Genomic DNA, 26274 nt, shown 5'->3' with positions numbered 1-26274 from the left:
TCAGGTATACAGGACCAAGGCCGTTTAGGGCTTTATAGTATAGTTCCAAGCCTTAGTTTGGTAGTTAACCTGTAGGAGAGAGAGAATGGGCATGCCATATGGTAGAATGTGATAGTATACTATTTCTGTAATAAAGGCCAACGAGCTGATTTGCATGTGGGTGGAGCTGTAGTATGTGTTTATACCCATCTTACGCCAGGCTGGAATCATCAGACGAAAGACACTTTGTAGACATAAAGAAATGTGCAAACTCAGGCCACAACAACTGTTTTCTTGGGAAACTGCATCTTTTCCCCCACAAGAAGAAAAACAAAAAGTTGGCGTGTGTTGCGATTTTGGGCAGGCAGGTGACAGGAAGGGGAAGGAGGATGCAACCTTTCTCCTGCCTCTGAAACTGTCAGCCTGTCAGTTGTGGTTTTCAACTTAAAAATAACTAAACAAAATGACGGAGAAAAGATTCATATGGATGTTTGATTCGGTCAGTGGGAAGAAGATGCAAAAGGAAAAGGTTCTTCCCAAATATTCTGCCGTGGTATTAAAATATAAACAAAAACCAAAACCACTCAATTCCTTCCCACGCAGGGACCTAAGTAAATGTGACAGTCATAGAATTACTTCCAAACCACATCCTCTTCACAAGTCCCACAGTTGCAATCATACACCCTATAATTGCTCTTGAGTGAAAGCGTTCTAAGTGAACAGAGGCAGAAGCTGAAAAGTTTCTTTTCAAATTGCATGGGAGTTATCCTCATCTAGCCAAGACTCCTGATAACCCGTGTGGAAGGGGAACACTGGTATTAGGCACATTTACCATATTTTTCGCTCTATAACACGCACCTGACCATAACACGCACGTAGTTTTTAGAGGAGGAAAACAAGAAAAAAATATTCTAAACGAAACAGTGGATGTATGATTTTTGTGGTTCATGCTGTGGCCACAGACATGTGATCTGACGGTGAGTTTGGGGTAGCCCAATGCAAAAATCCTGAGGATCCATGTGGATCCATGCTTTGTAACCACGTTTTTGCGCCATTGCGGCCCCATGAAACAGTGGGTGCATGTGATTTTTGGTGCAGGCTGTAGCCATGGTTATGCTATGTGATCTGATGGTGAATTTGGGGTGACCCAGTGCAAAAATCCTGAGGATCTATGTGGATCCGTGCTTTGTAACCACGTTTTAAGTGGGGAGGGAAGGAAAAGCACTCAAGGGACAAGGAGCACGCGTGGGGTGTGTGGAGAAGGATGCTGCTAATAATGCAGGAGAGGCTCCTCTCTGGCTTTGCTCCTTTAGAACAAGCAGGTTCTGTGTCTCTCCCTCCTCCCTGGCAAGGAAACCATGATAGTAACCACTCTGAGACAAATCAAGAAAAATTGCGACCAACACTCTCCCCCAACAAGCGCAGTGAGGTCAAAACACACACACAGGCAGAGAGAGAACTGGCCCTAAAGTCACAGGGCGCTGGAAGTCGCAGGGGCGCTGGGAGAGTGAACGGGAAGCAGGAGGATGAGAAGGAGCCCTCACACACACACAGACACACAGTGTCAATCCTAAAGTCGCAGGAGAGCGCAGGGGCGCAGGGAGAGTGAACGGGAAGCAGGAGGAGGAGAACGATAGCTCAAGCACACACACACACAGTGGCTAATCCAAAATCGGACAGCAAAAAACTGCAGGCAGGGACAGAGAGCACCGCTCTGCTTCTCTCCCTCCTCCGGCTAGGCTGGCTGAAAAGCTTTGCTGCTACTTAGCGAGCTCAGTGGGGAGGAGAGAGGGACATAGAGGACGGGGTTGTTTTAAAGCAGCCGACCCCGCTCTGCTTCTCTCCCTCCTCCCCGGCTCCGCTAGCTGACAGGAGCTGCTTACACCCGCTTTGGTGTTTCAAAGTGAGCCACGGACTGCTCACGACTGCAGCAGATTCCCCCGCCATCTGAAGGCATTCGCTCCATAACACGCACAGACATTTTCCCTTACTTTCTAGGAGGAAAAATCTGTGTGTTATGGAGCGAAATTTACGGTACATGTCCACCTTTGGAAAAGAAAGCAAGAACCCTGCCCCCCCCAAATTAACCCCACCATTCATTGTTGTTGTTGTTTAGTCGTTTAGTTGTGTCCGACTCTTCATGACCCCATGGACCAGAGCACGCCAGGCACTCCTGTCTTCCACTGCCTCCCGCAGTTTGGTCAAACTCATGCTGGTAGCTTGGAGAACACTGTCCAACCATCTCGTCCTCTGTCGTCCCCTTCTCCTTGTGCCCTCATTCTTTCCCAACATCAGGGTCTTTTCCAGGGAGTCTTCTCTTCTCATGAGGTGGCCAAAGTATTGGAGCCTCAGCTTCAGGATCTGTCCTTCCAGTGAGCACTCAGGGCTGATTTCCTTCAGAATGGATAGGTTTGATCTTCTTGCAGTCCATGGGACTCTCAAGAGTCTCCTCCAGCACCAGAATTCAAAAGCATCAATTCTTCGGCAATCAGCCTTCTTTATGGTCCAGCTCCCAAGCTTGTTCTCTGCTGTCCCAGAGGGCAGGACCCGAATAAACAGATTCGAATGACAAGAAAGGAGAATTCAGATAAACACCAGGAAGAACTGTTAGACAGTGGAATGGACACCCTCAGAAGCTGGTGGACTTTACTTCCTTGGAGGTTTTCAAGCTGAGATTGGATGGCCATCTGTCATGGATGCTTGCGCTGAGATTCCTGAATTGCAAGGGGTTGGACTAGATAACCACTGGGGTACTTTTCTACTCCACACTGCTATGATTTATCAGCCTGTGTAGACCAGCTCTGAATCTTGATTACACGTGCCAAGGATTAGCACCTGGCTTTGCAGGAGTCTCCTGTGGATGGTCATTTGATCCTTAGTTGTCTTTGGCAGATTGCTTGTGTTGAGAGCCAGAAATTGCCATGTTTTATGTGAATACACAGCATTCTCAGGGCTGTAATCACCCTCATTTTCATTATTTTCCTTCCTGTGCTCAGTATGCACGATTCCACCCCACCCACCGCACACCTTCTCTGTGCCTGCAGGATGTCAGACAGTTTCCCCCCACCTCTGGCATCATAGGAAAGGAAAAGAACAATTTAGTTAATGCTGCATAATTAATATCCTGGCAGCAGAAGCAGAAATTGCAACGACTACAAAAAGACACAATTTGAAGATCAGTGGCTTAATATAGCCTATTCCTTTTATACTTTAAAATCTACAAAGAGCTGCATTATTTTCCTGTGGTTTTGGCACATTTAATGCAAGAAGAGCTGCTGTGAACTGCCTAAACAATGTGCAGCTCTGGCCCCAAAATGGAAAACGAGCGAGGTCCCAACTAAAGCAGCATGGCAACTTAAGTTGACAGAATATGCACAACTCGAAGACTTAACATATAGAATAAGAGAACAAGAAGAACATACGTTTTAAAAAGATTGGAAAACCTTTACTGAATATATAGAAAATACCACATTTTTCGCTCTGCACCCGACCATAAGACACACCTAGTTTTTAGAGGAGGAAAACAAGAAAAAATATATTCTCCCATCACCTCAACTCCCATCTTCCCTGAGCTCTGGCCTTGCTACCTAGGGGTGATGGGAGTTGTAGTTCAACAACACCTGGGGACCCACAGGTTGAGAAAGGTTGAATTACGGTATGTGAGGTGGGGCTTACCTGCCCCCCCCAATATTTTATTCAAGTTGGAAGAGGGAGGGAGGGAATGAAGGAAGGAAGAGAGAGAGAGAGAGAGAGAGAGAGAGAGAGAGAGAGAGAGAGAGAGGGAGGGAGAGCTCACATTTGTGCGTGCCTGTGGCAGGCAGCTGTAAATGGCTCCCCCTTTGCTTGAATTACAGTCAGCTGGGAGGAGGGACAGAAGGGGCTGCTGTCTGTCCCTCCTCCCGCCTCGCTGTAAAGCCAGCAAGAGCCTCTTGCTTTAAAGGGAGAGCTGCGCAGAGCGTGGCAGCGGCAGCGGCTCTTGCTGGCTTCGTTCCATAAGACACACAGACTTTCCCCCTTACCTTTTAGGAGGAAAAAAGTGCGTCTTATGGAGCGAGAAATACGGCAACCATGTACAGCGGAAAACGCGGGCAGCATTAAGATAAATTCAACAGTGTAAACAAGTTTTGATGGATGCAATAATGGAATAATGAATGGTATAGTTTTTGTAAAATGTGCAGGGATTTGTGATATGCAAAATGAACCATGGAAAGAGAAGAAGGGAAGTCACTGATATCTTAAGGATGTAAAATGAGTATTTTAAATTGTAAAACAGAAAATTTTATTTTAAAAATCATATATATATATATATATATATATATATATATATATATATATATATATAAAATACATACACACTATTTGCAGGTCTGTTTCAGTACCAACTTACTTTGTTGCTCAATTTTTAGATTATTTTTAAGCTAGTTGGGCCTTTAGTTGTAGTGATAATTATGGAAGAAAGCGGGATAGCTACCATTTCACTTGTCGCATCAAACCAAGTGGGAAGACTCCTGAATCCTTCGCGCACTTTTAACAGACAAAAAGCTAGATTTCAAGCTAGCTTTAAATAAAGAGCTTTAATTGCTGAAAAGAAACGCCTGAGCAGGGGGTGAATGTCATGTGCTGCTGGTAGATTTATTATTTGTTTCCAAATCATTTCCCATTCAGCGAAGAAAAGACTCCAGAAAACGTGTCACAAGGAGGCAACATTTATTCATACACAAATTTTTTATAAATGGCTTTTGGTTCAGCCACTAACAAATGCGACAAATCATACTGTTGTCACACTGCAGTTAGGCGTTTTGTTCAAACATAATTGCAGTAGTCCTTGAAATGTTTCAAGCTGTCAACGTCTTATGCAAATCCCCCCCAAGTCTACTCCATGCAATACTCCTATACAAAGTGAACATGATCACATACACACACATATATATACATATACATATACATATACATATACATATACATATACATATACATATACATATACATATACATATACAATGTAAAAGTGGTCTGGCTACTACAAGTGGCAGCAGCTTTCAAAGTCTCAAAGGCTATACTGCAATTGGCAGATGTGGTGTTTGCCCGTTCGTTTGAAAATGTCTGTACAGGGGGAGAGAAAGGGTTAGTATGTGGACCAATAGGAAAGCTGGAGGCGGAGCCTACCTGTTTATAAAAGGGCTTAGCCCGAGGTTTGGGTTGTGGATAGTTGGTTGGTTTTAGTCAGTTGGTTGGTTGGGAAAGGCAGTTGGAAAAGCAGTTGGCAGGCAGTTGGAAACAGAGAGACAGTGCAATTGGTTCTTGTGTGAGGGGAGGTAGAAGAGATAGAGACATGATAAAATAAGACTAAGAAGGTAAAGAGAAACAACGTTTGGAATGCAGTTAAAGTTTGTTTGTGTCTGCAATAAACTACACTCTTCTTTGTTAACTTAAGAACCTGACGGAGACTAAGTGATTTACCGGGGAGGACCTGGTTGGTGGCAGTGGATTAATGGTGTACGGGTTAATAGTCTGTGAGACGACCAGGGGCTCCGTACGAACGCCACAGCTGTCCTTTATCCTGGGGGTTGGACAGGGATTACAGATCTACAATCTTCCCCCACATCATACCACGAGTAAATAATAATAACAATAACTTTATTATTTATACCCTGCCCATCTGGCTGGGTTTCCCCAGCCACTCTAGGCAGCTTACAGCACATAAAAAAATGGTAAAACATTAGACATTTTAAAAAATATTCCCGATACAGGGTTGCTTTCAGATGTCTTCTAAAAGTCAGGTCGATAGTTGTTCATTTCCTTGACATCTGATCAAGGCCCTCTGCCTGGTTCCCTGTAACCTCACTTCCTGCCAGAAGGCCCTAAGAGCTGGACCTCAGTGTCCGGGCTGCACATGACAAAACCTCCCTTTAAGCCGTGAATAATCAATCACACAGTTAGCTGCATTTTGTCACTGTTAAAAAGACCATTGACACTGAATGCTGAAGGCAACGGTTGGTAAGGTTAAGGCTGGTTTTAGCCCTATCGTAGATCTTTGTCAAATCTCCCTTAATACAGGTACCTCTGGCCCTTTGTTAAACTACAACTCCCATCTGCCCCAGCAGCATGGCCCATGAAGAGGGGACTTGTAGCTCAGGGACATCCGGGGGCACAAAGGTTCTCCACAGATGCCGGCGTAACACAAGTAGCAATAGAAGAAAACACTGCATCAATGTGGACAGCGCTGAAATGGTGTTTTTCAAAACAAGCACCCTCGTTCTTAAAAGAGGTTTTCCTGCTTGCAGTTTGAAGAGCACCTGAGAGGACTGCGGTCCCTAAAAGCCACCCACTGCTGTTGCTTCTGTCATGCCACGACTGCACCCTGGCTGCTGCTGCCTGCTACATCCACGCCTTTGGATATAATGGGAAAGAGATCTACACTTGTGCGCATGAGGAGTTCCTCTGTGCAAGGAGGAACCCCGGCTGCAAAGAAAGCCCAGTTTCGCAGTCAGTCAGCTTCCAAAAGCAACAGGCCTAATTCAGTTTTTAGGGCTGTCCTCACCGTTTTTTCTAAGGGGGAGGGGTGACCGTAGGACACCTTCCCCGGAAGCACAGTAGCAGCTGACCACGTAAAGTCCTAAGCATTTTCCACACAGAAGATTGCAGGAAAATCCTAAGGGGCACAAGGATCTCTTGCATGTGCATCACGACTGAAATAACAAGAACACAAGGAGCACCGTTTATCCACGTTACCTGAATTATTATGTATATTCTCATAGCATCCCTCTGTGCAATCACAGTGGCGCTTCTGACACCACAGCAGATTAATATGTATATATTTAGCAGGTGCGTATTTGTTTCGACAAACAACTGAAAGAGGACATGATTTCTCCATGTTTGGAAAGATCATGAAAAAAAAAACAGCGTTTCCCCCTCTGCAGTCTTATCCCTACAGTTCAGTCCACCTCTTCGTGCCGTGTGCGTTGATCCAAGTCCATGAAATATTCCTAATTTCAGAGCTCAAGTTGTTGGTTACCTTGGTTTTAAGTGCATGGTCATTAATCGAACGGGAAACAAGTGCGTACATGCACACATGCGAACCAGGCTCAAGTGTAGAGTGATTAAGGCTGCAATCCTTACCTAGGAGTAAGTTGCAATAAATTCAATAGGATTTACTTCAGAGTAGACATAGTTAGGCTTATGCTGTGATATCCACACCTGTGTATAACTAGGCCCCAAGTGTTCCATTGGTGAGAAAAGCTAACTCCTTTTTCCTTCAGGTCATCCAGGATATTTCTCTCTGTGTCCTACTTACAATGTGGACTTTCTTCCATCATTTCTATCCCACAGAATTGGCATAAATAACCTCAACAGTAGGCCATAAGACATAGGGGCTGGGCAGGCATGTAAACATAGGCATATAAAAAGCTTGTAAACTATGGTTTGCCCTTAGGCCCAGCCCCCTTACACACTCAACAATGAGGCGAGCACCCAGTGTTCAGTATGGCTTACGCTGGAGTAACTGGAAAGAACAGTCCCAATCCACAAATTGCTACGTGGGCCCATCAGCACGAAGAATCAAGAAGCCTCTGGCGAAGTTTGGCGTCTTCTTTACTTGCTTCTGCTCCGTTGCCAGGTGACGTCTGTTCTGTTGCATCTGAAAGACAACAAGTCGCGGCAAATGGAAGCTCAGTTATCCTTTTCCATAGAAATCACAAACAAGTAGTCTTGTTGCCCTCAAACACAATGTCCGTGTGTGTGTGTGTGTGTGTGTGTGTGTGTGAGAGAGAGAGAGAGAGAGAGAGAGAGAGAAGAGGAGCTTCCAGTCCTTCACATAGTTTAAGACTGTAGCTATGTGTCTATCTGGGATGCGGGTGGCACTGTGGGTTAAACCACAGAGCCTAGGACTTGCCCATCAGAAGGTCGGTGGTTCGAATCCCCACGACGGGGTGAGCTCCCGTTGCTCAGTCCCTGCTCCTGCCAACCTAGCAGTTCGAAAGCACATCAAAGTGCAAGTAGATAAATAGGTACCGCTCCGGCGGGAAGGTAAACGGCGTTTCCGTGCGCTGCTCTGGTTCGCCAGAAGCGGCTTAGTCATGCTGGCCACATGACCCGGAAGCTGTACGCCTGTCTGCAGGTTTGTAGCCTGATCCTTACATTAGGGGGGTTATTGAATTGTTGTTTTTATTTTGATTATACATTTTTTGGTTTTATATTTTGATTTTTTTCTGTGAGCCACCCTGAGACCTCTGGGTATAGGGTGGTATAATAATAATAATAATAATAATAATAATAATAATAATAATAATAATAATAATATCAGAGGCATTTGAGAAATACCCACAGATTCTAGGATATCTGGGGTATAACTCCAGGAATGGAGCAAGTGTGAAATAAGGCTTGTAGGGTAGTAGTCCACAGCATTTCTTTTCTAACTGGTATTTAAAATTTAAAGACATTGGGGTGACCATCTTGTACACATTTGAGGGGTGGGGAATAAATCCCTTTGAATTCAGCAGGCTTACTTCAAGATGAAAACACATTGGATGTGTGATCCATGACTTCACATCCCAAACACTACTTTAAGTCTACATGTAGAAAGGTTTGACAGAATGGCATTGCTTTACGCTGTTTTAAGCTGCTGCATTTCATAACTTTACACATGATATGCTTTTGTAAATTATCTGGAGGCATTAGCATGAAGCAATTAATACACCTCCTACTCAAAATGCACAGGTCTGTTTGCTTGTTTTAGCTGTGGCGTTTTTTTTATCCTTAACAAAATGAAGTGTTTTATAGCTTTTCGTGTAGTACCGTATTTTTCGCTCTATAAGATGCTCCAGACCATAAGACCATAGTTTTTGGAGGAGGAAAACAAGAAAAAAAATATTCTGAATCTCAGAAGCCAGAACAACAAGAGGGATTGCTGCGCAGCGATCCCTCTTGCTGTTCTGGCTTCTGGGATAGCTGCGCAGCCTGCATTCGCTCCATAAGATGCACACACATTTCCCCTTACTTTTTAGGAGGGAAAAAGTGAGTCTTACAGAGCAAAAAATACGGTATTTAAAAACTTGCAAACCACTTTGATCAATATATTAGGAGCAGTGATATATGCATAACATAAAAGGAAGCAAACCGAAGCGAAACGACTTTACCCTTCAGTTCTAGCGCACTGTTTGCCTTTTCCGGCTCTGCTTTCTTTCCAGAGTCCTCTTTGATGGTGGCTGACCTGCCGTCTGCAACGTCCGTTTTAATCGAGCCGAGATTCATCAGGAGTTGCATGGGGTCGAACTTCTCGCCGCTGCCTTTCAGGTTCTCCAGAACTTTGAGGCACTTGTAAGATTTAAGCTCGCTGACGTTCTCCTCGAGGAAGAGGAGGTAGAGGCTCAAGTCGTTGTAGTGTTTGGTTTTGACTTTGAGGACGTCAAACGTCGGCAGGAGCTCGTACACTTGCAGAATGTCTGAGCGCTGCCTGAAAGGGACCAGCAGCGCATAGACCACAATGGGCATGAGCAAGAGGTACACTATGATGTTGATATAGCTGAGGAGCTGGAAGACACCGACGGCAATCAGTTTGCACTGGAAGCGTTCGGGAACAGTGGTGTCGTTCTTCAATATCCCGGTTTTGATGTTGCAGATAAACTCATCGGTCATTGAGGAGAGGCTGATGTAATATCCCAAGTAGAGGCAGGAGAGCAGAATGATCATCAGGGTCAGCAAACGGCAAATAATGTACTTGATTATTAAGTTCTTGGAGCCCTTCTTCGTCTTCAGGTACTGTTCCACAATGGGGTATTTGAAGTGGCTTTCGGATATTTCCCAGAAACTGGGGGGGGGGGGGGGGACACACCAAAGAGACAATATTCAGAGCCATTACACCATGATTTCATTTGCCCAGATGCTGCACAACACACACACACACACACACAAAACTGGAGGGCTCAGATTCCAAAGCACCAGTGTCATATTTTTTTCATATGCGTCCTGGAAGAGCAACTGCAAAAACAACAGAGTGCATCATGGCACCCCAAAGACTACTGTGTTCAGCGCATGCTTTTGCAGGACAGAGTCTACTTCCTCCAACATGAAGAAGAAGTAGAGGAGTTTGGATTGATAGCTTGCTTTATCACTACCCGAAGGAGTCTCAAAGCGGCTAACAATCTCCTTTTCCCTTCCTCCCCCACAACAAACACTCTGTGAGGTGAGTGGGGCTGAGAGACTTCAGAGAAGTGTGACTAGCCCAAGGTCACCCAGCAGCTGCATGTGGAGGAGCGGGGAAGCGAACCCGGTTCACCAGATTACGAGTCCACTGCTCTTAACCACCATACCACACTGGCTCTCATGAGGTTGATGATGGTGTGTGGGGGGGAGGGGTTTGCAATGGGATGGCAGAATGGAGAACTGCTTGAAATTCAATTAAAATGGTGGGCCAGGTGAGCAGCTCTGAGGGCATTGTTTCAACACTGAGGGGCCACCACAGAGAAGGCTCTTTTCTGATTGCCACCTGCCTAACTTCTGATGGCAGGTGCAGCTGAAGAAAAGCCTCGTATTACCTAAGTCAAGAATGGGGGCCCTGTGGCCCTCCAAAAGTTGTCAGACTCTGGATGTGAGTAGCTTACCTATTATTCCAACTCAAGTTCATTTTAATTTTAGAAAATGGAAAGGAGTGGGATGTTACCTCTGAGCCATATTCTCATTAATGGCCGGAGATGAGCCCCTCACATCCCCATTGCGGCAGCTGTTTGCGGCTTTGATTGCCCTGTTATAGGATTTGTCGAGTTCTTCCATAATAAATTTCAGGTCTGAGCAAAGGTGGGGGGCTGAGGTGAAGCGCCAGAAGAGACATGGCAGGTACAGTAGGATTGCAACCAGCAGGAGGATGTATGGGAAAAACTGCGGAAGAAAATAACCGGGATAAGGAATTAGCTCAGATCCATCCGCAATCTGTTAAATAGTAAGACGCAAGCAGGACTGCTGAGACGCTTTGCAAACTGAATTTGTGGCTCCGTGATAGAGCATTTGCTTTGTAGGCAGAAGGTCGAATATTAAAGATTAGTAGTTACTTGAAGGTACTAAATAGGCCTAGCATTAAATTAGGACTCAATAAATAAATGAAACATAGAGATTAAGAAAAGTTAAGAAGTTTGATTATAATTGGAATATTGTATTTTTGAATAACGATATTGGAAAACTGCTACATCCAGGTACAAGGAAATTCAGATGGAAGAGATTAGAGGAAGCCAAGTAATACGTTTAAGAAGTTGGAAGTTTAATTAATTAATTATTTTTTTATTGTTTATGTGTTTGTGGTTGTATTTTTGGTTATCATTTGCTATATTTGTTTTATTTTTATTTTTTATTTTATTTTTGTTTCATTGATTTTATAGTATGTGTTGTATTTGTATAAAACTTATTCGTCTTGCGGAACGACTCAAAAAACGGAAAACCCTTTCGTCTAGCGAGTTTTTTGTCTTGCGAGGCATTCGTCTTGCGGGGCACCACTGTACACACTTATCTGGGAATAGGTCCCACTAACTTAAAGGGACATACTTCTCAGTAGACTTGCCTAGGATTGTGCAAGAGACTGAGGCTGATTGCCTTGGAAGCACCACCAAAGAGCAGAATATAGCGTCTTTAAAATAAATGAATAAATAAGAGTAAGCGTGCCAACATTTTAGCTGACACTGCTGCTGTGATTTTAACAGCAGACTGAAAAACCAGATGCAGAGCATCTTATCGCGCTAACATGACTGCCGAAGTGTCCTCTTTTTTGGGGGATGCCAGAGGCTGTAAAAGGGATAGGAGCAGGACCAATGGAAAAAAGTTGGCCACCCAAAGCCAGAGAGGGTGTAAGAACAGTGGCAGACTGAGGCACTTAAGTACAGCTCACTACTGATGTTGTCGCATCACACGCGGCTGTGAATGGCCTTGGGACAAAGGACAACTAAAAGCAACAGGTTGATAGGAAGAACACGAACGTGGGCTGTAAGAGCAAATTGGAATCTTAAGCTGTGCCTTGAGAATTCAGACTCCATTGTGATGTAGCGGGGGGAAATTAGACAAGAGGAGCTGCGGGAGTATGGGAACACATGGAAGCGGAGCTGAGGTCAGGCTGAAACCGTGTCGGCTGCCTGGCTCACACATTCTTCATTCCTCTACAGATTGAGTCTGTATCTGGGAAATGGTCCAATCTTTGGAACCATCGGGGAATCAAATCAGTCTTGAAGAGCTCTTACTCCAACCAAGAGGACCTTTTGTTTTTTTTGGGTAACAGCTAGAGAATTAAGACTAGATGAGAAGCCTATTTGCATTCAACTGCTTTCTGGCTCTCAAACTTTCCCCTTGACCTTGTTTTCTTCCCCTGCCAGCTCATCTGCCCATTCCTCGCTTCCTTTAGGTAAGAAGCAGCTGCTTCTCTCTCGCTTTAGCATTCTGAATTAGCACTGCTGTAAACTTGCAAGAACGACAGCAAAGTGAATGCGCTTCAAAAAGACTGCCTGCAAAACCAAGCGAAGAGCCCTATGACCCCAATCACGAATGCGTGGCGACATAAGTTTCCATGGCCCGCAGCAGCTTTTGTTAAGTATAAACAACAGTCCCAACTCATTTATTTCCTCTAGGGACTGCGTCCTTGCTTGCTTTGTTAACCTACACACAATCCCCTGTTTTCTAATTGACCTCCTGCTCATACTGCTTTCCTCGCACTGTCAATGCAGGTGAGGGATAAGGTACAGTTCCCAGAATTCTTTGGGGGAGGCTATTCATCTTAAATGCGGTTCAAATCTACAGTATGGATGTGATTGCTAGCTCTTCTTCCTGGCATTTCTCCCCCCCCCCGCCCCCGTTTCAAGGAAGGCTGCTTTCAATATGTGTTGTGTGAGAGAAGGAGAGAGAATATTGAATTATGAAATGATTCCACTTGAAACGGCACAGATTAGGAAAGCTTTTACCCTATAATTTGCTGCTTTCAAATGGAAACAGACATAATTGGGTCAAGGGGATTATGATTGATATTTTTTTTCAAAAAAATAAACTACTACTTCTAACAACGACACGTTTAAAAGCTCTGGGGCATTAGGGCAAAAGGCAACTAATGAACAATAACAAACCACAAAGAAAATATAGCTTGTACATTAACATGAGAAAAACCATGAATGCTAGTGGGAATGGAATGCTACAGCTTCAGGTGTCTGAGCTGGGTTTTTATTACCCAGAATAAAGAAGGTGACGAAGGCCAATTATACAAACTTTATGAAGCCAGAGTGGAAGGTGCCCCGAGTCGCTCTGTGAAAGCTGTTTTTGCTGCACAGCCGCCCAACAGTAGGAGTCCACGTAAGCAGCCTGGCGCCAGGAAAATGTACTTGGAGAAAAGCAGCTCATCTGGGTACCTAGCAAGTAAAGAAGGATGCACTGTAAAAGGGGGAACAGCATGAAACATACAGGGGGTACAATACAAAAACGGAGGGTTTGGAACCCATTTGGATAGGCAGCTGGGTCAAGTAAAGGAAGTTTTGCCCAGGTTGCACCATTTCACGCTGCAGGCATGGCATGTGAGCAGACATGCACTGAGCAAACACGGGTTCATGTCTGGATGCTTAAGTGGGTGGGGAGGACACAGAAAACCAGGAAGCCTAGCCTTCTTCCTGACATGCGATTTTTCTACATGCAAGGTGGAGTTTGAAACAGTGAACCCAGGGGAAAGGTTCACCATTGAAACCCATTACAAAACACAGCTTGGTTCACATGAATGTCATTTCTTCATTTTGTTAGCTTGGGCCCAGTTCTCCAATCCGTTAAGGTCATTTTGAATTCTGATTCTGTCTTTTGCAACATTAGCTACCCTTATCACTTTGGTGTTGTGGCGTTTGCCCTCCTAGGTGTGTGACATCATACTGGGTTCATAGGGAAAGGGTTAACTAATTGTAATATGACTAACCAATGTGAACCCAAGGGGTGGAGTTAATTGTGTATAAGGTTTAAGCACAGAGGGTTTTTGGAGGAGAAGGGAGTTAGAGTTAGGGTGGTTGAGAAGACAGTCTGGAGTTAGCAGAGACAGAGAAGAGAAGTCTGTGGGTTGGGCTAGTCTAGTGTAAGAGAGTGAGAGAATTTGTTAAGAGGAGTCAGTCAAACAGTTGAGATAATCAGTCAGAAGGTATTAGGAAGGTATAGGCCGGTAAAGAAACTGAAGTTAAGGTACTGACAGGAATATTATCTGAGAAACCATAACCTTGTTAATGTTGTAAAATAAACTTGTTTTTTTGGTTCACTTTTAACAACTGACTAGACTCAGTGTTTTACCAGAGAGTAACTGGTTGGGGCAGCGGAGAAGCAATCACAGTGGTGGCACAGGGATCAATAGACCATTTAATGTCCGGGGACCCTGTGTGATCGCCACAGGTGTCATCTGCAAATTTGATGAGCACCCCCTCAATTCCTTCTTCCAAGTCATTTATAAAGGTGCTGAACAACAATGGGCCCAGGGCAGAACCCTGAAACACCCCACTTGTCGCTTCCCCCCCCCCAGGATGACGAGGAACCATTAATGAGTACAGTGGTACCTCAGGTTAAGTATTTAATTTGTTCCGGAGGTCTGTTCTTAACCTGAAACTGTTCTTAACCTGAAGCACCACTTTAGCTAATGGGGCCGCCTGCTGCTGCCACGCCGCCGCCATGCGATTTCTGTTCTCATCCTGAAGCAAAGTTCTTAACCCGAGGTACTATTTCTGGGTTAGCGGAGTCTGTAACCTGAAGCATCTGTAACCTGAGGTACCACTGTACTCTTTGGGTTCGGCTGCTAAATGGCAACTCCCATCATGCCTGACCATTGGCCCCGCCGGCTGGGGCTGATAGGAACTGTATTCCAACAATATCAGGAGGGTCACAGGTTTCCTACCTGAGAAGTAGTCTATAAAACAGACATGCAAAGAGCTCTGTGCAGAGAGAGAGTGGCTGCAGCAGAGAAGCTGTCTTTCTGTGCTGTCAATCTGCCCAGGAAAGGGAAGGGCACAGCTAGGAAGCTGGGCACCAAGGGGAGCACTTCGGGAACACTGCCATGCCCCACCCATGCAAGGATAAAAGACCCATGGGTGGGGCAGCGTAGGTGTGTGTACAGGCTAAGCAACAGAGAAAGGAGATGGAGGGAAGCAGAGGGAAGAGAGGGGAAAGCAGCGGAGATAGTAGAGGTGTGTGCTTCAGGGAACAGAGAGAAATGAAGAGAGGTAGAGGTAGAGGACCCCTGGATGGTTAAGTCCAGTCAAAGGCGACTATGGGGTTGCAGAGCTCATCTTGCTTCAGGCTGAGGGAGCCGGCGTTTGTCCACAGACAGCTTTCCGGGTCATGTGGGCAGCATGACTAAAGTTTATCTTCCCGCCACAGTGGTACCTACTTATCTACTTGCGCTGGCGTGCTTTCGAACTGCTAGGTTGGCAGGAGCTGGGACTGAACAACGGGAGCTCACCCCGTCACAGGGATTCGAACCGCCAACCTTCTGATTGGCAAGCCCAAAAGGCTCAGTGGTTTAGACCACAGCGCCATCAGTGTCCCAAAAGAAGCATGTCAAAAGAAGAAGCATGTGAACAGGGTGAGGTTGCTGGAAGTAGCAGCAGTGAGACAGCTTCTAAGTGTGGGGTGTAGAGAAAAAGCTAGAGGCAGAGCAAGATAAGGAGTAGGGGTGTGAAATTGAAAGGTTAAGAGCAGGCATCCCCAAACTCGGCCCTCCAGATGTTTTGGGACTACAACTCCCATCATCCCTAGCTAACAGGACCAGTGGTCAGGGATGATGGGAACTGTAGTCCCAAAACATCTGGAGGGCCGAGTTTGGGGGTGCCTGGTGTTAACGGAGGAATCCGAGGGCTCCCTTGGACGAAAAACAAAGACACCAACCAGGACAATTTGGAGCAAAACAGCAGCTTGTAGGCTTGGCATTAATGGAAACTGTCACGACAGGACTCCCACCCACAACAAGATGAAGCAAAATGGAAGTCCAGAACAAAAGAAGACCCCAACTTTTATTAGTTTTATTATTAGTTACTAATCCCCCAAAATATACCCCTAAAACTACATCACAACTACATCATTGATACATCACAAAAAGGAGGGGTTGAGGGAGGAGTTGTGGTGGTAACCTGAGTGTCCTGTCACCTGGCTGGTTCCCCCTTTCCCCCTCCCCATGAGTACTTTCCAGGTGACAAAGGGGAGACAGAGGGAAGAGCTGATCATTGTCCTTTGTTCCAGTCTGTGCTGAATCCACTCCCATATGCAAGTTCTTTGTGATCTTGATGGTCTTCAGTCTAGGACCATCAGGGTTGGCATAGCAACTGGGCAGGGCTCCTGTGTATGCGCTGGTATGCTCAAGGGATTATGGCTGCCCTGTATCAAACCTTCCCCATTTTGTAGTCCTTCCTTCATGGAGTAAAATAAAAGTGGAACGGTGCAGATCCGATGTATGGTTGATTTTCTATGAATTTATAACAGAAGCGTAGCGTATGTCGTGTGTGTGTGTGTGTGTGTGTGTGTGTGTGTGTGTGTGGAGTTTGTATAAACTGAATGATTGGGGGGTCCCCCCCCCCCCGCGACACTGGTTAAGAGCAGTGGAGCAGGGAGGGAGAGAGATAAACCAAATGTGTTCTTGAGTGCGTGAAGATATGCAAGGAAGGGAGACAGTTTTCTACAGCGCAGGTTGAACTGGCCTGTGCTTCCTCAGTGACAGGGAATAAACAAAGGACAAGGAGGATCCCTAGTGCGAATTACACCTGCAGTGGGCCATAAACCAAGTAAACAGAGACGCATGATAGCCAATGTGTCCAATGAAAAGGCATGAGATTCTGAAGGCTTCGTCTGGAACCTCCAATATCAAGTGGAACACAAGGTGAAGGAAGCTCCCTCTGCACATGGTATGGCCAGCAGGGCTTCCTAATGTCTTATGTGCAAACCTCTCATATCTGCAGTTCCCAGCAGCCCTGAAAATAATTATTGCTGTTTGCGCCAGCATAGATCAGATTCACTTATGCAAAAGACGATCCCCTTTTACAACAAAGGCTGAAGTCACAAATGCTTGTAACGTACGCTGCAGTCAGTAAGCATCCAGCATCTGATAAATCTCCACATTCACATCGACAATGTGCAGCAATGAAAGTTTAGGGGTCCTGTTTACAGTGCGGATGAAAAGATTTAGTGTGAGTCACAGCTGACATTAATTTCAAAGGCTGTTGTCCTATCAATGCCATAGTAGTCACAGGGCTCCCTTATGAGTACAGCAGTGTGTTTATGTGAGCTAGCCGGGTCTATTTTAAACCTCAGCCAACTTGGCATGGGTCCCAATGGTCCTTTTCTTCCAAAATGCCAGGCAGCAGGGAGATGGCGGCTCTATGGCTACAAAAGCTGTTGTCATTCTAGGCACTGCCATGAAAAGCTGGATGATCAGGGCTGCCAATTAACATTAAATACTCTTGCACTAGCAGCCGGGTAAACACATAAGCTCGACAGTTGAACCCTGGGTTTCTCTTAACAGCAGAGGTTCCTGTTGAACCCTTCAGACACCCATCATTAGCTGTTAAATAGGAATCTCCAAAAACAACAACACCCAAACCCCAGATGCTGTGAAAAGGAGGATGAGAAAAATCAGGACAAGCATGGGTTGGGGTGGTAGGGAAAAGCAGCTTTTCTGAGCTGGGGTGCTCATAGGGTCATAGATTTGGAAGGGGCCCCGAGGGTCATCTAGTCCAACCCCCTGCAATGCAGGAATCTTTTGCCACAACCCTGAAATTAAGAGTCTCATGCTCCACTGACTGAGCTGTCTTCCAAAGAAATGGCTGTATCCAACGTTACAATGGGTGTGGGCCGGGGGACGTGCAGAGCAGCTGTAGTTCTTGAGCCAAATGAAAATTCACACCCCCCCCCCCATGAAACATGACCTCTGGCAGCTGTGAGGCTTTGTCATTCCTAAATCGTGGAAAGTCCCGCTGCTTATTCTTAGCACTGTATAAAGTAGTTCGGAATGCCCGTTTTGCTCGTTTATATGCTCCTCAACTGACAAGTCAGCTTTGGGAAGAGGCAAAAATGCAATAGCTATTTTCCAGATTTATATCGTTTCCATTACTGCTTCAAATTAGAAATTAATCAGCAAACTTAATCTTGGCGTCTCTGCTGTGGAGACCCGGAGACCCAGTTTGCATGTAACACTAAGCTAATACTGCTAAAGCACACCGTGGTTTGCTGCGAATGGGCAGGTGTGTTGCCACCATGTGACCCAGGGCTAAGCCATGGTTTGGTTTCCCGTTTGAACCTGGGCTCATGGGTTTTTCTTGCTGCAGTCAAAGCAACAGCTATAGCTGAAGTTTGTTCCTGGCTTACTGCTCAGAGATTGCCTAGAGGAGACAACCTATGAACTGAGGTTCTAACCATCGTTTAGCTACAGCAGGAACAATAGTGTTTACTATTGTTGGCTTATTATGTAGAACAGGCGTAGCTAGCAAGCCGCCTTTCACATGTTGTTGAATGGCAACTCCCATCTGCCCCGGGCAGCATGGCCCAATGGTCAAGGATGATGGGAGTTGCAGTGCAGCACTATTGAGAGGGGACCACAATGTCCTCTCCTGGTTTAGTATCCAACAACGAAGGAATACTGAGAATTGAATTGAATTGAATCAAAATAAAGACAACTTTGTATGCAACAAAATTATAATATGCACTGAAACTTCCAATGCAATTGGAAGTAGACCACATTGTCCTCTCCTGGTTTAGAGCAGTGTTTCCCAACCACTGTTCCGCGGCACACTAGTGTGCCGCGAGATGTTGCCTGGTGTGCCGTGGGGAAAATTCGAAAGATTTTTTTTTTTTTGTAAAAGTCAAATTAGGTCCTAATCTATCCCTCGAGCGCCTCTTGTCCGTTATTGTGACGCATGAAGCGTGTTCCCGCCCACTCCCCGCCCTCCCTTGCTTCTCTCTCTCTCTCTCTGTGGCGTTCTCCGCCGCTTCCTGCTGGGCATGGGCAGCTCGCCTCGCGCTTCCATTCCGACCCCTCCTTCCCCCGACTACCCCGCCGCTCCGTTCCTTTCTCTTTCTCGCGTGTCAGAGAGCGGCGGCGCGAGCGCGGCGGTTCCCTCAGGGCTGACGGAGGGCTCGAGGAGGAGGAGGCAGGACGTGGAGGCGGAGAAAGCGGCGGCGGCCACCCCCCACCTCCGGCTCGAGGCCCGCGTAGAAAGCTGAGGGGGAGAGATAGATAGAGGTGGGCGGCGGCGGCGACGACCACGACCAACCGCCACAGTAGTTGTAACAGTGGCGACGGCGAGCAGGGACTCCCGCTCTCTCTCCGTCGTGTCTCTCTCTCTCTCTCTCCCCCGGGCCCGTCCGTTGAGTCTCCCGCGCGCCTCGGCTACAAGATGAGCATCGAGATCCCGCCGGGTCTGACTGAGCTGCTGCAGGGCTACACGGTGGAGGTGCTGCGGCACCGGCCGCCGGACCTGCTGGCCTTCGCCGCCGAGTACTTCGCCAAGCCGCGCTCTCCTTCCTGCCTCGCTTTGCTGCCTCCTCCCCCCCACCCCCAAAGCTTGGAGGTTCCCCGGCGCCGACCCGCAGGTTTGACCCCCTTCTCACACCTGTTCGCGCTCCTTGCACGGAATGGGGCGGATGGGGAGGAACAGGGCTCGCCGCTGCCTCCGCTCGCCCTCCCCCCCTCCGCCGGCGGTCCCGCGATTCTTGGCTTTTTGGCGGTTGGCACAGAAGGAAGGCAAGGGGGAGGGAAAAAAATTGAATCTTACACTTTCGTGCATCCCTCCCGGCGTGACGCTGCACGCTGACGTCACGGGGCTGTAATGGTGGTGTGCCTCGAGATTTTTTTCATGAAACAAGTGTGCCTTTGCCCAAAAAAGGTTGGGAAACACTGGTTTAGAGCACTGAGAAAATAACAATCCTTCTGGGTCAGACTATTTAGTTCAGCATCCTGTTTTCCACAGTGGCCAATTAGATGCCCCGGGAAGCCCAAAAGCAGGACGTGACTGCAATTGCCCTCTGCCGCTGTTGTTCCCCAGCAATCAAGGTACAGTGGTACCTCGGGTTACAGATGCTTCAGGTTACAGACGCTTCAGGTTACAGATGCTTCAGGTTACATACGCTTCAGGTTACAGACTCCGCTAACCCAGGAATAGTACCTCAGGTTAAGAACTTTGCTTCAGGATGAGAGCAGAAATCATGCAGCAGTGGCGCAGCGGCAGCGGGAGCCCCCATTAGCTAAAGTGGTGCTTCAGGTTAAGAACAGTTTCAGGTTAAGAATGGACCTCCAGAACGAATTAAGTTCTTAACCCGAGGTACCACTGTGTTATTATCATCAGTTTGATATGTATACTGCCCTTCATCCGTAGATCTCAGTCAATTCACAACATAAAAATACAATGTAAACAAAACCAAAAACACAATAAAAACAAAAACAGGAACAACCCATAACTCCCTCCACTTCCATAACACATTTAAAAGGGCATCAGATGTCAATCAGCCCAAGGTTTGGTTAAGAGTCAAAGAGTCATACTTGAAAGGGACCCTGAGGGTCTTCTAGTTCAATTCCTTGCAATGCAGGAATACACAGCTGTCCCTTACAGGGATCAGACCTGCAACCCTGGTGTTACCAGGACCATGCTCTGAGCTAGTGGTTGAAGAGGAACATTTTTCGCCTGGTGCCTAAAGGTGCGTAATGAAGGTGCCAGCCGAACCTCCCCAGAGAGAGCATCCCACAAACAGGGGGCCACTGCAGAAAAGGCCTGTTCTCGTGTTGTCATCCTCCAGAGCTCACACGGAGGAGGAACAGGAATAAGGGCCTTAGGTGAGTATTGCAGGGTCTGGGTTGGTTCATATGGAGAGACACGGTCCTTGAAGTATTGCAGCCCTGAACCGTTTAAGGCTTTATAGGTCAAAACCAGCACTTTGAATAGGTAAAGGTAAAGGACCCCTGACAGTTAAGTCCAGCCGCAGAAACTCTGGGGTTGTGGCACTCATCTTGCTTTACAGGCCGAGAGAGCCGGCGTTTGCCCGCAGAGTTTTTCCAAGTCATGTGGCCAGCATGACTAAGCCGCTTCTGGCACAGCGGGACACTGTGATGGAAACCAGAGTGCATGGAAACGCCGTTTACCTTCCAGCCATAGTGGTACCTATTTATCTACTTGCACGTTGATGTGTTTTCGAACGGCTAGTGGGCAGGAGCTGGGACCGAGCAACGGGAACTCACCCCGCTGCGGGGATTCGAACCACCAACCTTCTGATCAGCAAGTCCTAGGCTCTGTGGTTTAACCCACAGCACCACCCACGTCCCATATTCTACATACAGAGCTCTTAAAAAGACAGAAGCACTAAAACTGATCTCTTCTCCATATGCGCTAAAAAATACGAGGGCCAAGATTGTTATGTTGTCTGGATTGGATTTGTGATTCGCGAGTGATTGGTTGGGAATAAATAGGTCACGGGAGTCTTTGGGGGTGGGTGGGTTACTGGCGGGATCTGCAGACAATGGGAATAACATGTTCAATAGATTCCAGGTCACAGGGAGGGACTTGGCAGCTGGGTTCCAAACAAGGAATCCTTTTGTTGGCAAGTGAGTTTGGATAACACTGGACTAGACAACCACCAGAAATCTTGAAGCCCTGCAATTTTTCTCCCTGTTTTTGTTCCAGGAGATGATGCAAGTTTTGTCTTCTGTCTCAAAAATCCAACGGTTCCAGTACTTAAAACATTGGCATCTGTTTCTCCTTTCCTCAAAGCAGCTTTACAATAAAGGAAAACAGCCATAGCTACCAACAAATAACAATCCATGTAGAAGCCCTAGAGGATGAAGCGTGGCTTATAAAGAAATCATGTGACGATATCAGCATTGAGACAAGGAGGAGCAACAGCTGTTCTGGAACTGAAAGTAAGAGGCACGCAACAAAGGATATTGGTACAGGCATGCCCTGGAATTTGAGAAGTGCTCAAGCAATGAAGCTGATTTGGGCTTCGTCAAAATGTTGGCCTGCATAAAAGAAAAATCCCCTTTTCAAAATGAAAATGTTGTGATTATTATTTGTGTATTTATTCCGTCTAAACCACACAGCCTAGGGCTTGCTGTTCAGAAGGTCGGCAGTTCAAATCCCTGCGATGGGGTGAGCTCCCGTTGCTCGGTCCCTGCTCCTGCCAACCTAGCAGTTTGAAAGCACGTCAAAGTGCAAATAGATAAATAGGTACCACTCTGATGGGAAGGTAAACGGCGTTTCTGTGCGCTGCTCTGGTTCACCAGAAGCGGCTTAGTCATGCTGGCAACATGACCCGGAAGCTGTACGCCGGCTCCCTCGGCCTATAGAACGAGATGAACGCCACAGCCCCAGAGTCATCAGCGACTGGACCTAATGGTCAGGGGTCCCTTTACCTTTACCCTTCATCCCATCTTTTCTCAAAGTGGCATACAGTGGTGTTCTTCCCATCTCCCTGCCATGTAGGTCAGGCTGAGGGACTGTGACTCACTGGCCCAAGTCATCTTCATGACGGCGTGAGGATTTGAACCCTGGCCTCTGTGGTATTAGGCCAATTATGCTCTGTAGCATAATTCTCTGATTTAAAAAACCTGCAAAGCAATGCTCCAGGGCTATTAAAATGCAGCGTAAGTGGCTTTTTGTTGAGTCATGCATCAAAGTGCAGCACAGCCCGTATCCACACCCAGATATATATAAAGCAGGACTTTGAACTGTCAGTGGAAGTGTAAAGATGAGAGAGACAGACAGACAAAGAATTAAAACAAAAACTGATTTAAGAGCTTTTCACAAAACGCTGCCCATTTTTAGGGAGGTTGCAGAAGTTTTAACTTGCTGCTTTTAAATAATGTGCCTTAGAATGCTCCGAACACAACTTTGGGAGGACAAAAGGCTGAAAACTTTAAATAAATGTGATAAAATAAAATGCCTTGTCTGTCTGTCCATTTACTTCTTCTCAAAGCACTTTGGGACTTAAGATTTATTTAGCAGTTTTTATATACCGCTGAAAAGTCAAAACCTCTAAGTGGTTGATGCAATGCAATGCATTCATTCATTCTAATAAACGTATTTCCTGACCTGTTCTAATACCTTTTCCTTATGGTATTAGATGAGGCAGTGTGGTGTAGTGGTTAAAGTGCTGGACTAGGATCTCGGCAACCAGGGTTCAAATCCTCACTCGGCCGGAAACTCACTGGGAAATGCTGGGCAGTCACTATCTCTCAGCCTGACCGACCTCACAGGGTTGTTGCGGGAATAAAATGGGTAGGAGGAATACCAATAGTTTAAAGTTGTGATATACAGTGGTACCTCGGGTTAAGTACTTAATTTGTTCCAGAGGTCCGTTCTTAACCTGAAACTGTTCTTAACCTGAGGTACCACTTTAGCTAATGGGGCCTCCTGCTGCTGCACAATTTCTGTTCTCATCCTGAAGCAAAGTTCTTAACCTGAAGCACTATTTCTGGGTTAGCGGAGTCTGTAACCTGAAGCGTCTGTAACCTGAAGCGTCTGTAACCCGAGGTACCACTGTAAAAGTATTAATAATGATTTCCTCAGTCTACACAGGAGAATGCCTCTGCTTCCCCACTCCAATAAAGCTTGTTTCAGTTCTATACACCTTTGCGCAGATTTAATCCATTAAAACCCATTGGATTAACTGACTAGGGTCATGGAGTTATGATTAGGATTGCAACTGCAAGCGTCCTTACATTGAGAACAGCTCTGATTATTTGCTTTTGCAACCTTCAGAATCCATAGTAATTTTAAAAGCCATAACCTGAAGTGGAGTGGTACAGTCCAGGGGTGCCAACTTGAATAAAATAGTGAGGCAGGTGGTGGTCAGGTAAGCCCCGCCCCAAATAATCGATCATGTGACACGCACATCCCTTGAATGGCAATGCCCATCAACTATGCGGCTGTGCTTGTGCGTCAAATATTTTATTGGGTGGGGGGGAGAGGAAAGATGCTCGGAATTGGCTGCTGCGGTACAGTCACATCCCTACCGCCCCTGCAGCCCGGAGTGGTACAGCCGTCGTCCCCCCCCCCCCCCCGTCGCAAGGTGCGTGCCTAAGCATGCGTGCCTATCTCGCCCCAGGCCCGGCTCCTCCATCGCCTGCGGGCGGTGCCAGCCCCGAGGTGGGGCAGCAGCCCCCTTACCTATGGATATCTCCTGCGCGAAGGCCAGCGAGATGAGCAGCAGGGGCAGCCCGACGGCGATGCAGGTGACCAGCTTGTCGACGGCCAGCTCCAGCCGCAGCCCCTTGTACTTGCTCTCCGACGGCTCCTTCAGCAAGAAGTCCGAGAAGACGTACTCGGTGGCGATGTGGGCGATGGCCATGGTGGCGCGCCGAGGGCCAGGCGGCTGCCGGCTCACCACCCAGAGCGCCGCTCGCCCACCCGCCGGACCCGCCGCGCTCCCCTCCGGGCTGGCTTCGTCCGCGGGTTCGTCCTGGTGGGGGTCTCCGCCGGGTTCCCCCCCCCCCCGGGTGCCTGCGCGCCCTGCCTGCCTTTGTTTGGCGCGCGCGCCCCCCTCGCAAGGCGGCGAGGCGAAGGAGCGAGAGAGAGAAGAAGGGAGGGCGCTGCTCAGGCCTCCGCCTCCGCCCGGCCCCCTCCACGCCCCCGTCGCCGGGCGGGAACGGGCTGCTGCTGCTGCCGCCGCCGCCGCCCCCGCCGGCTTTCCCAGAAGACGAGGCGGAGGAGGCTCTTTCAAAAGCGGGCTCTTTGTGCGCTTATTAACGCCATCTCCAGCTCCTCGGAAGATTCCAACAAAGGTGTCTCCGGAAATTTTTACGCATCACTTGGGAAGACAGGCGAACTGATGCCAACCAAAGATCAGCAGTGTCGAAGCAATGATTCTTCAACATCAACTTGGTTGGACTGGTCATGTTGTGCGGATGACTGATGATCGTCTTCCTTTTTTTTTTTTAAAAAAGATATTTATTGAAATTTTCCACTTTAATACATTAAAAAGTCAAAAAAGAAAACAAAAAAGAAAAAATTAAAAACACATACAGTTTACAATCCTTATTTTTCTATAACATATTTCCCTGACTTCCCCACACCTCCCCTTCTTATATTCCAATTCAAATTGTTAGTTCAACAAGTTCTTATCCCCAATTTAATTTTTAACCTTTTTATATTTAGTTCATTTTAAAAAACCAATTTTGCCTTATAAACATCAATATTTGTACATCAGTGCTCATTCTTAAAACTTTTTTCTAAAGTCGACCCAAATTCCCTTCCACGAATTCCCCAATTTTCATACTAATAACAAAACAAAATAAGAAAAGAAAGACAGATTATAATTATGCACCCTTTGGATTCCCAAACCCCACCCCTTCCCCTTTCCCGGTTTCAATCCCCAACAAATGTCCATCAGTCTTAGTCTACTATCAGCCTGGAGATCTCACGTCCGAGGCTCTTAATTCTCTCTCAATTCCTCTCTGCCGGTTTTTTTTGATAGTCCTTAGTACTAAGCACCGGATCTCAGAGAAGCTCTAGCCCGATGGGGTCCATGTTTCTTCCAGCCAGACCTCCATACTTAAAAGTGGAGCCCAAATCTTGTTTCGACTGATGATCGTCTTCCAAAGCAACTGCAGTGGTACCTCGGGTTACAGACGCTTCAGGTTACAGACTCCGCTAACCCAGAAATAGTGCTTCAGGTTAAGAACTTTGCTTCAGGATGTGAACAGAAATCGTGCAGCAGCGGTGGTGCGGCGGCAACGGGAGGCCCCATTAGCTAAAGTGGTGCTTCAGGTTAAGAACAGTTTCAGTTTAAGAACGGACCTCCGGAACAAATTAAGTTCTTAACCCGAGGTACCACTGTAACCGGGATAAGGAATTAGCTCAGATCCATCCGCAATCTGTTAAAGATCACAAAATCAAAATAATAACCTTAACCCAATAACAGCCCCCCCCCCCAAAAGAGCCACATTTTAAAAGAGTTTAGGATGTCAATCAGGTCAACCAAAGGCCTGGTTAAAAAGGAACATTTTTGCCTGGCGCCCAAAGGTGTATAATGAAATGTGGTGTTAGCCGCAACCCACAGGTATTCTGCAGCTGTTTGAGAGATGTTTTGATGAGCTTTCCCTCAAACCAGCTCCCGCCACATCTGAAAACAGAAGCCATGGTCAAGCTGAGGTGTGTACAATTCTGATAATCACCGTGCCACGTGCAGAGGATGGGCCGAAGTGATTTGGAATTTGGCCTGGGAAACAAATCAGGTAAAGGGCACCAGGTGAAGACAATGTAACAAATGCAATTTTCTATATGGAAAAAAGAATAAAATATTACAGTGGTACCTCGGGTTAAGAACTTAATTCGTTCTGGAGGT

The 26274-nt window shown here is 46.7% G+C and overlaps 1 protein-coding gene across 2 annotated transcripts; it reads right to left on the bottom strand.

The window, feature by feature from the left end:
- Window positions 1-4669: 4669 nt before the first annotated feature.
- PANX1 (pannexin 1) lies at window positions 4670-24391 on the bottom strand. 2 transcript variants are annotated; one of them, XM_028726079.2, is made up of 6 exons: window positions 24099-24211; window positions 17023-17102; window positions 13207-13346; window positions 10637-10851; window positions 9114-9784; window positions 4670-7615 (listed from the first exon to the last, which is right to left on the bottom strand). In XM_028726079.2, the coding sequence occupies exons 3-6, from the start codon at window positions 13336-13338 to the stop codon at window positions 7524-7526; spliced, it is 1110 nt and encodes a 369-aa protein (XP_028581912.2). In that variant the 5' UTR covers window positions 13339-13346; window positions 17023-17102; window positions 24099-24211; the 3' UTR covers window positions 4670-7523. The 2 variants fall into 2 exon arrangements, with proteins under 2 accessions (XP_028581912.2, XP_028581911.2); XM_028726078.2 differs by lacking the exon at window positions 17023-17102 and having other exon boundaries at window positions 24099-24391.
- Between the last annotated feature and the right edge of the window lie 1883 nt (window positions 24392-26274).

This window comes from Podarcis muralis, chromosome 4, assembly GCF_964188315.1.
Source record: "Podarcis muralis chromosome 4, rPodMur119.hap1.1, whole genome shotgun sequence".
NCBI classification, from domain to species: domain Eukaryota; kingdom Metazoa; phylum Chordata; class Lepidosauria; order Squamata; family Lacertidae; genus Podarcis; species Podarcis muralis.
The sequence above is the reverse complement of the archived record's forward strand: the minus strand, read 5'-3'. Positions and strand labels throughout refer to the sequence as shown.

Excerpts from the sequence above, each read along its gene's own strand:
- PANX1 (XM_028726078.2), bottom strand. The coding sequence starts at position 24,279 with ATGGCCATCGCCCACATCGCCACCGAGTACGTCTTCTCGGACTTCTTG. Across the intron at positions 10,852-13,206 it reads TTCCACTCTGGCTTCATAAA|TTTTTCCCATACATCCTCCT; the intron begins GTTTGTATAATT and ends TTTCTTCCGCAG. Across the intron at positions 9,785-10,636 it reads AATGAGAATATGGCTCAGAG|TTTCTGGGAAATATCCGAAA; the intron begins GTAACATCCCAC and ends CCCCCCCCCCAG.